At 26.7% G+C, this 11,425-nt stretch overlaps 2 protein-coding genes across 5 annotated transcripts in view; one reads left to right on the forward strand and one right to left on the reverse strand.

Moving 5' to 3' along the window:
• Positions 1-11,425, forward strand: part of mbt (serine/threonine-protein kinase PAK mbt) — a 52,295-nt gene that overhangs the window by 26,586 nt on the left and 14,284 nt on the right. The window lies entirely within an intron of this gene.
• On the reverse strand, positions 2,478-11,380 carry LOC105147964 (odorant receptor 13a-like). 4 transcript variants are annotated; one of them, XM_087415675.1, is made up of 8 exons: positions 9,589-11,377; positions 9,193-9,456; positions 8,573-8,827; positions 8,359-8,497; positions 7,524-7,623; positions 7,304-7,429; positions 6,507-6,662; positions 4,912-6,434 (listed from the first exon to the last, which is right to left on the reverse strand). In XM_087415675.1, exons 1-8 carry the CDS (start codon positions 9,617-9,619, stop codon positions 6,246-6,248), a joined length of 1,260 nt encoding a protein of 419 aa, XP_087271801.1. In that variant the 5' UTR covers positions 9,620-11,377; the 3' UTR covers positions 4,912-6,245. The 4 variants fall into 4 exon arrangements, with proteins under 4 accessions (XP_011057647.2, XP_087271801.1, XP_087271796.1 ...); XM_087415670.1 differs by having other exon boundaries at positions 8,359-8,827; positions 9,589-9,689; positions 10,292-11,364; XM_011059345.2 differs by lacking the exon at positions 4,912-6,434 and adding an exon at positions 2,478-3,429 and having other exon boundaries at positions 8,359-8,827; positions 9,589-11,364.

Consider the following 11,425-nt stretch of genomic DNA (forward strand, 5'->3'; position numbering starts at 1 on the left):
TTTTCCAGGATTATTCTTAATGCACAGATATCATTTCCATCGAATGATTAAATCTAGATCCTTTTCATTTGTCACCCGTTGGCTAGCTTGCCCTTCTCGTGTTCGTTTCCGGTCGTCATTACCGTCTCGTCTTGTAAGTCTCACGTCGTTACGGCAAGCCAAATAAAAACTTTATATTTTGATAATTTTGTGAGTCAGTTAGTGCACTCAATCACCTACACTAAACAAAAAAGATAGAATTAGCGTCCGTATACACACACAACACAAGTCGCCGAGGAAATCACAGAAATCCTCAATAATAAGAACATAAAGAAATGTATAATATTAAAATATTTTCTCGCATTTGTTTTATTAAATCTTACAATAGTAAATAAAAATCAGCTTAGGCAAAATTTAATACCAAAATGAAATATTAATATTAACATCATCAAAGAGTACGTATTTTCGATATTATCGGCAAATCTATAAGAATAAAAATATTTAAAATTATTATATTATAATAAATTAATAAAACACTATGTACACATATACACACTGAAAAAAATTTCTGAATGTAAATAATTTATCTCTTGATTAGTTCTAAGTAAATATTTCTTTACAAGTAAATACTTTTAAAAGTAATATATGTTTACATTTAATAAATATTTACTTGCAGTAAAGAAATGTTTATTTGGAATTATTAAAAAATGAATTACTTAGATTTAGAAAACTTTTTTTCAGTGTATATACAAAGTGAAGAAAAAATACTGAAATCCCGAAATATCTCGAAAGATATAAGTTTCATAGAAAACTGAACTTATTTTAACACAAGGACCCAAAAGTTTTTTTGATTTGATTCCGGTTTCGGTTAAATAAAATATCAAATAAATGTTTCAGTTTTAGTTTCGGTTTTTTTTCACCAATTTCAGTAAAGAAAACCAAAATCGTAAAAATTACGATTTTTAAAGGATTTTTTTCGGTTCTACTTACTTGCTTTATTGTTTTATTTTTTAAATTTATTTTATTAAGAAGAAGAAGGGAGAGAGGGAGGAGAGAGAGAGAACGTATTTACTCGTTCAATCTAGAGAGCCTAGTCGAAAAGAGACGTTAATTGATCACGTAACTCTGAATAAAAATTACGTAAACATTATTTTAGGCATATTTCTCTCAGTCCTTTCTTACAACTTATTTAATTCTTATGAATAAATCTCACTTATCACAAGTCTAAATATAAAGTCTATATATATATATATATATTCTTGAATTTCATTACTTACAATAAATTCTTGCTACATGTTGATGAGGAAGAGCTAAACAAAATAAATGCTAGTATTTTAAAACAAGTTTACATTAAATATGTCTTGCGATCTCGCCAGATTTCTTATATCATATGAGATATTGGAGGTATTTACATTCTGGTTGTTAAGAGAGCTGGCGATGGTAATACTGGATTGAACATTGGTGATTTGAATGAAGGAATGGGCAGAAAGATTAAGAATAAGAATAAAGATCAAAAATTAAAAACTGAAAAAAATCGAAAAAGAACCGAAAAAACAATAAAATTTTACCAGTTCGGTTACGATTTCGGTATCATAAATTATATAAAATTTGAGTATAGTCTCGATTTCGATTCAATAAAAAAAGGGTTCCGAAATGGTTTTCGATTCCGATTTTGGTTCGGGTCCCTGCTTTAACAACCTTAATATCAATAAAAATAAATAAATTGTGAACTTTTATTAATGTCGTAGAAATGATACGTTGCCAACGGTAAAAATTTTTGTCGATCCGTAGAATTCGTTACGTATACTACTTGAATGCCGGAATAATGAGTGTGAGAAACTCTATTATTATGAAAACATGTCCAATCATTATAATTAAACGCGCTGTTTATGCTCATTTTATCATCACATCTCTTTCTCTATCCAGCTTGAAAGCCATCCAATCTTCTGCCATCATATTTACGATTGACAAGACATCTTGAAAATATAAATAATTACAGATTAAATACAAGCACTGTTAAAAGTGTTAAAATATTGAATTATTTAAATTTATATTGTTATTTATAAACTATTGCATCAAAGAAAAAATCATTGCAAGTACATTTTATAATTCCTTTCCATATATATAGTTATATATATAGTTGCTATATAGGAGTAAATTATATATAATTGCTATATAGGAGTATGTATATATAATTTCTTATTATATTTCAGAATATATTTGTAATTATAATTATTCGTCATACGACAATTTAATAGACAACGGAATATAATAATAAATTGTATTAGAGATGCACCAGATATTCTGAAAATATTCGGTATCCGGTATTATCCGACACTTTTTTACTATCCGAACGAATAGCCGCAAATAATATCAGTATCCGATTGAAATTTGATATCATTAAATTGTTGATTTTTTCTTATACAAATGTTCTAGAAATAAGTATGTATATTCATGAGGTTATAATATCTTATACATTGTTGCAAAATTACAATCTTTTTCCCTATAGGTTTTTCTCTTTTTTTTTTTAGAAGATATTTTTTCGGAATCCGATCAGATATCCGGAAAATGTCGGACTCGAAGAAATTGCCTTCTTGGATATCCAATGATACATTCTGTTTGGATATCTTATATCCAGTATCTGATAATTTTTCGATCCGATGCATCTCTACTAAATATTTTATTTTATAAAATTCTGGAAACGTCTTTACTCGATCTAACATCTCTTTCGCATGATTAAAAAAAAAAACATCTTTCCGTTGAATATGGCCAACCCTGTACTTGTTTGTATGTCCGTCGTATAATAACGTATTTCATTGATGTTATTAACATGGCTAACGTTGTCCGTATACTATTTATGACAGATATCATATTGCCCCAAACTTGTATAACTGTACATATCATTGGAACATTACAAATATTAATAAACAAATATTAATAAAACAAAAATGATGTCAACCTAAATTTCTAAACACAAGTTCTTTTTATTACATTTGTTGAGTTAGGCCACCAGCCTACCATTTCTAAACTTATACGATGTAGCTTAACTGCCCACAAGAAAAAAATGTTATTTAAAAATTAAAATTAAAATAAAATGCACAAAGTGCATTTCCTAATCTCCATCGATCTGTTTTTGTTGCGGACAATAAGAACGTCGTCATTTAACAAATAATCTAGATCATATCTTACGGTAAATAACAAATATTAATGGGCAAAAAAAATTTTATTTTTATAATAACAATTGTTTAATACAACAGTATTAAGTATATTTATTCGTAATTATTTATTTGCAAATCCTTATTTTTCGTGAATATACACATATCGCGCACACATACACATACACACACACACACACACACATTTATGTATATACATACGTATACACTATTGTGATTTTCAACCATGTTTTGTCACTAAAAATGATATATAACCAGATGATGTTTTTAATACCTAAAAATAATTATATTTTTATTTTAAATTTTGCAAACATCTCGAAAGAAATCAAATATACTTTAAAATAATATTGACTAAAGATTATGTTGTCAATTTATGTATTTTCATTTACATCCATCAGAATACTGACTGATCACGATTACTTTAATTTGCATTTATTTTATTTGCAAATACTTTTCAACATTTAGTTACATAAACTTACACTATCTTATTGTTATGATGTTCATCACGAAATCTGTAAACTGAAATCTAATAAACTGTGATAAAATCCAATCTGTTTTAACAATAGGTTAACAATATCATAATTTATATAAAATTACTGCGAATATTAATTAGATCACACTCTCTTCTTATTGAAATTTTAATTTAAACAGGAAATATAAAAACGTGAATAGAAACTTTAAGAACTATATGTCCGATTTGAACCCCGAGTGAATAGACTTGAGTCATATAAGATAATCGATAGAGGGGGCATAGAATTAGAAGAACAATTATAACTTACTGGCACTTTGATGTCTTCGTCAAAGTATTGGACGTATTTCAGATACCATATGACTGTCATCACATGCGCACAACCATACGATATCTATTTTTTGCAAGACCTACAGTAATATTCTGTAATAGCTTCAGGTAAAACATTTTTTATGCATGAATATGTATAAATATGAACATACATAAACACACATAAATATACTTATACATGTATAATTATATATGAAATATGTCCATATATGTTCATACATTTTTCTTTCTTTTGTAAAATTACTTTTTAGTGTAATAGATAATAGTAATGTGAAAATAACAAAAAATAATTAAAGGAATAATTTTCGCATTGTTTGTTTTAAAAAAAGAACAAATTTTTAAAAAACGTAAAAAGAAATTGCTCATACATAATTATGCATAATTTTATATACAATTATACATAAGTAATTTTTTTATATTCCTTCAAACTTGATTTTTTTCTAAAACAAATAGTGCGAAAATTATCTTTTTAATTATTTTTAATGTTTTCACATTACTATTATTATTTCTATTACACTAAAAAGTAATTTTACAAAAGAAAAAAGGGTATATGAACATATGGACAAATGTATGTTTATACATATTTATACATATGCATGACAAATTTTTTACCGGGATTACAGACAACTATCAAAATGGCAGTTAAAATAACCAAGAAAAATTGGTATTTCGGCTCATATCAAAGAAATGCGTTACTTTATTAATATAGAGCTTTAGATCTCATTTTTTAAGTATTATATATAATGTATTTATATATATATTTATAGTATAATATATAAATATAGTATAAATATTGGGTCATCTAAAAAGTGACCATCAACATCATCTAGTGATAAAAAACCGCGGATACTTTTTAGATGACCCAATATATATATTTATTTATTTATTTATCTCTTCTGATCATTTTCTTTTTACGAGTTGAGTAACCATCTAGTGGCGGCAGCGCATACTAGCGTCGTGCCTGGCGAGCGCGCGACGTATCGGCACACGTTGTTTAAACGCGCACTATGTTTGTGTATGACAGCAAAACCACTATCGTACATAAAACAATTAGAAACAAGAAATAGAAAATCAATATATTATTAAATGAGTTAAAAATCATATATCTTCTTTTTATAAAAATATATAAACTTTAGTTAATACCATCATATATAAACATTTCAACTGCATGTCGAGACATAATCATGACAGCACTATGCAAATATCTGCAGCATAAAATAACAGTAATAAAATAGTGCTTGCATAGTGTGATGAGCATAACATGTACGAACGTTTGGTTATCGAGGTAGATTTGTTGCCTCAATACACCACGTTCATTATAACACATTTGTATAAAATTTGGTGAGTACGCTTGATGAAAACCTCTCCATAGTCCTAGTTTAATTTGATATAATCGCAAGCTAACTCTGTATATGTCATCCTTTGTCAGTCACTAGATACTCTTTTAATTCATGTGCATTCGACAAGAGAAATGTAGTTTTGCGGTTTAAGTTTTATTCTTGAACTAATCAAAATAATACGTTTGATTTATGCAATCGATTTAATATAAGTTGTGCCTTATTATTTCCTCTGAATGCTCAGCATTTTACATGATGGCAGAACATGTTCGAAGCGGCATTTCGAAAATCAGACATAGGGAATTGATTAGATACACCATATATGATTAAAATACTAAAACAAGTTTTAAGATGTCTATTGATAATTTTGACGACAGATCTGATCTTAATAGATTTCCACCATGATTGTGCTGTCACCATCCTGAATACAGATAAGACCATTGATATATAATACAATACGTCATACTTATAATAATAGCAAACTTTGGATAATTCTAGCACTTAGCGGAGTCATTTTATAATTCTAGTTATGTCTCAATACTGTTCACTCGAGGCCCGAATTTTAATTCATAAGAAACTGCAATGGGCATAATTTTTTATACAATTTGAAAGTACAATGATTTTTGAATCTGAGAAAAAATACTGATGGATATTAAATCCTAATGATTGTTGACTGCGATAAATGTACAAATTTCTAAATTACAAATCTTATTTCGCATGAAACGAAAGTATATTGATATTATATTTTGGATATGAAATGTGGGAGTAAATAGTAATCCATATTGTATTTTCCGCTTCAAATTAATTTCTATGAAGATAAGATAAAGTAGGGTTAGTTTACTTTTAATCGAATCGATTCAGGTGAAAAAGAGTTTATTTTTCGGTTTATGTGAAAAGAATTATGTATACTAATGGATAATAATTTACCTCATTTTTATAAAATTATACTTAAAATTATATCTCATCGTGATTTAAAGCAAGAACAACATCAGTCAATATCCTAATTGTACAATATATACATATACATATATATATATATATATTATTGATAATGTATTCTAAGCGCTTTCCATTTATATTGGCGGTCCAATTAATGAATGACACTTTCTTTAAAAAAAAATACATACACAAAAACAGTAGCTCCTATAGAAATATGATAAAATTTTAACATTATTTGTAAAAAAATTAAAACATGAAGATATTAAATAATCTTACACTACAAAAAGTAGCCATAGTTAATGGAATAATTTTTCCTGCAGTGATGCGAAACGGTTGATGAGCTCGTATCATTAATATAATAAGATTTCTCGCCTCTCTTGATTCCAATTTATACCATTCAAGATCACATATAGCACGATGTACTGCATTACACTTAACAAATAACATATATGTATGGAGATATTAATCCCATTATAATTCAAACGAAGTTTATGTATTAAAATATTAGTAAAAATTAACTGGGATTTAATTTTTATAACTGATTAGAAGAAAAATCAGAAACAGCAAATAGTTCACTTGACTTAATTAAATTTGCATTTTAATTAGCGTTAACAAATTTTTTAATAAAAATAATGTTTAATAGTATAATGCTAATTTATGAGAATTATACAATTATATGTAAGGGAGACGGTAACCGACTGTTACTGTTAGATATTTAAAAAATATTGTTTTTAAATACATCATCGTATAAATAAGTTATTTAATTTTAAATAAAACTGTGAAAATATGTAACAATTAATCTTGTACTCAGAGTTGATTGTCATATATTCCAGTAATATATTTTTATGAACAAATTATACAAAAAATATAGTTTTTATTTTATGTCAGTTTTATATTTCAGGAAATAACAATAATTATAGTATTGATACAAATAAAATAATTATTTAAAATATTTTAGTTTTTGTATTTAAAATAGTTTAGTTTTTTTAAGTTTATATATTTAATTATATACAAAAAAATTCAGAAGGGTGATCGATTAAAATGGGACATCTTGTATATACTGTGTAACTTACATGCTCTATTATAAGCTCTCCTGCACCACAATACAGAAAAGTATTCATCAATAAGGCAATAACAAGAACTGTTGAATAGTAAACTTTTGTGACAACAACATCATTCATTTTTTTATCAGTAAGAAACTAAAATGTGTATCTCATAGAAAATAAAGAAATATATATACAACATACTATATACTAAAATATTTTTTTCATTTTTTAAAAACTTGGAACTTACGACAGTAAATACAAAACCGCTTAGACAAAATACAATACCAAAATAAAGTACCATTATTAGCATCATTAAAGAATATATATTTTCAATTTTTTCGGCGAATCTATAAGAATAAAAATAAAGTACAGTCATATTAAAACCAAGAAAATTATACAAATATCTAGAAATATGTACGTAACACAAAAAAAACATTATATATTTGTGACAATAAAGGCAAAAAAAAGTTTCTATAAACATATGTTCGAAAAATATGTTAGATATATGTAAATATATTTAAAACATTAATGTTTTTGTAAAATGTATATACCTATAAATGTATATACATATAATAGACATTTCATAAATGAAACATTTTCGGACATATTTATAAGAATCTTTTTCTCATTTTGATGTCAGAAATAAATTTTCAAATTTCTTTTCCATATGTTCAATGTATATTATGGTACATTTTTTATACATCTAAATTCTTTATACAGTTTAAATATAAAATGTCGTTGATTCTCATCATTTGCAATATATTTAATTGCACACTTAAAATAAAAATAAATCAAAATTCTTAATAAATGAATTATAAAAGTATAAAAAAGTATAAATGTAATGATAATGTAATAAATTGTAAAATATATTCGTTCGTTGAATTCTTGCAAGGTAAATAATAGAAAATATGATATATTATTTAATAACACATAATCAAACATTAATATTTATGTCATGTTATGTGAAAAAAATGACATAATATTTAAAGTTTAAAATCTTTTTTTATATAAAAAGATATTTTTTCTGTGGTATATTCCTAAAATTATTTTGTTAAACTTTTTGTTGCAATAAAAATTCGTACCTGATAAGTCGTAGATGAGTCGCTATAATATTATTTAGAACTTTGTTGAAATTTTTGCACAAAACCAAATTAAGTAATCGATATTTGAAGTTTTCTAACTGACCGCAAATGTGAAGAATTATTAGTATCAAAAGCATATCTACAGACATATAAATAATAGCTGCTAATAAAGTTGTTATAACATGAATAAAAAATGTCAATTCATACTGCGGACTCTTATCTGTATCGTAGAAATGAAACGTCTCCAACGGTAACAATTTGCTCTGGTTCGAAAAATTTGTGGCGTACATTATTTGAATGCCAAAATAAGGAGGAACAATTACTGAGAGAAACCCTATTATTGCGAGAACGTATCCAATTATCATAATAAAACGCGCTATTTGTGCTCGTTTTATCATCACATTTCTTTCTCCATCCAGTTTAAATGCCATCCAGTCTTCCGCTATCATATTCATAATTGACCAGAGAACTTGAAAATATAAATAAATATAAATGAAACATATATATTCTTAAGAATATAATGTTAAACCGTTTATAGGTATATGTTATTTAACTAAAAGGAAAATTGTATATTTTAAAATTTATTTTGATATATGTTATATTATAAGTATAAATCACATATATAATTTCTGGTTTCTGATATTATTTTTTCTGATCAACAGTATATATGTCATAAGAAAGCAATTCCCATACAGCACATAATTTCAAAGGACTTAAAGACATCCTAAAGATATTTCCAAGAAGGTATGTCCTTTTGATAAACTGTGCTGTATGCTTTAGTAATATAATACAATATTAAATATAATATTTTGTTTTAAATAATTTTAGACATACCTGTTTGTTTCCATCGCAAGATAACATATTTCACAGATACTATCAGTATAGGTATTGTAATCTGTAAATTGTCTATTAGAAGTATCATATCGCCCCAAACACGCATTACTGCACATATCGTCGGAATAGAAATAAATATTAATAAAATTGAAATAACGCCGACCCGAATTTTTGGCCACAAACTTTTCTTAAATTTTTCACTGTTAGACCACAATCCAATTATTTCCAAACCTAAGCGATGAAGTTCAATTGCCCACACGAAATCTAAAAAATTTTTATATATAAGGTATTCCTATACAAGATGATATTTGAAAAACTTAAAATAATTCATTCATTAAACATGTAAAACGTACACAACTAACATATTATAGAAAACATATTATATGGAATTAATACCTCTGTAACCTGATGATTCGGTAATGTCCATGTTGACAACTTGAAGAGTAATGTCCCGTTTTTTCCAGCATATAGTATAAAACAATTGTTGCGCATGCTCCCTGTACAAGTATGAAAACTCTGCAACTTCGTCCAACGTTACATTAAATATTAAGACACACTGTCTCCAATGTTGGTAACGCAGAAGACTTTACAAGCATATATTGTATGTGACAATATCGTTTATTACTTATTTAATATTAGAAGAGATGAAAAATATTGCACCTCTGTACATTATAAGTTCGTCAAATGTTCAAATTTTATTCATACTTTATAGTGCTTCGCAATATATGTTTTTTCTTCGAAATGTGGTTGTATATTTAATGGATTCTTTACACCAGTCAAAAACTTAAAAATATTGTAGACAAAAAAGAGAAGATAATATAACATTTTACTGTGTGTTTCAAATATATGTATCTCTTTTATATATATCACGGGTAAATACAACCTCGCGCTGCGCGTTTACTTGGCGCGAGACACTCGCCAATCTACCATGTCTCTTGATATTTATTATCTTTATAAAGCTGATCATAACACATATTTTACGTAAAACTGCGGACTCTTATTTGTATCGTAGAAGTGATATGTCTTCAGCAGTAACAGTTTATTGTGATCCGTAATCCGAAATTCATTATATATCTTACGTATACCGAAATGTTATTACCTTGACAATATTTCCAGTGACCATGATTAATCGAGTAATTTGTGCTAGTCTCATATTATCACGTTTTTCTCTGCGCCCAGTTTGTCCAGCTTAAATATTACCCAATCTTTTGCTATTGCATTTGAAATCGACAAGAGAACTTATAAACCATATTGCTAAAATATTAAACTATTGAAAGATATTGAGAGGTACTCATATAACACAGATGTCCAAGGGATGTTCTGAAGGATGTCCTGACAACATTCTAAGAACATTCGTAGATCTCTGGGATAAAGTATGAATACATATACACAGGATGTCCTGAATTCAAATATCAAAATTTCGAATATGAAATCGATAAACTAAAGCAAAAAAGTCTTTTAATGATATGCTCGTTATTACTTCTATGTGTGGGAATGTCGGTGTAATTGACTAATGTACGTGAACAATTTTATTCATTTTTTAGAATTTAAGGTAGACTGCCATTATCATGCATGCTTGTAACAAGACCTTAACTACTTGACGAGAGACACAGATTAAATATTAAAATTGTTCCCCCTAGTTTGATAGCAGTTCTTCGTTACGCAAAAAAATGGTCAAGTATAGTAGCAAGTAGCAAACATGTTCAGCAATAAACAGGGACATGTGTTGTATCCCAGGATTATGAAACTTATTATTATCTTTTCCACTTTATGATGCTTCACTACATATATACACACGTAGACATTTACGTATCGAAGGATAATACATTTTTCATTAACGTGTGAAGTAAGACAAAAGAAACAAAAAATTGTATGAAGGAAAAGCCCTACTATACATTGGAAATATCATACAACTCTATAAGCTTATGACATAATTTCGAGAAATTTTAAAAATATAAAAACCTTTTCATACACATATATATAAAATACATGTATATGATGATAACATGTATATGTGTATACGTATATATACATATATATGCATGTTATACATCATTATATTGTATATATGTATTATATGGTATTTATCTATAAATATTATAATTTTTTTCTTCTATTGAAAACAAATAAGCTAAAATTGTTCTCTCTGCAAAACACAGCGCATATAAACAACATTTAAAATAAAAATAAAATAAATAAAATGATAAATGGACACAATTAAGGTGTTTCTTAT

This window comes from Acromyrmex echinatior, chromosome 2, assembly GCF_024713525.1.
Source record: "Acromyrmex echinatior isolate Ae372 chromosome 2, ASM2471352v2, whole genome shotgun sequence".
NCBI classification, from domain to species: domain Eukaryota; kingdom Metazoa; phylum Arthropoda; class Insecta; order Hymenoptera; family Formicidae; genus Acromyrmex; species Acromyrmex echinatior.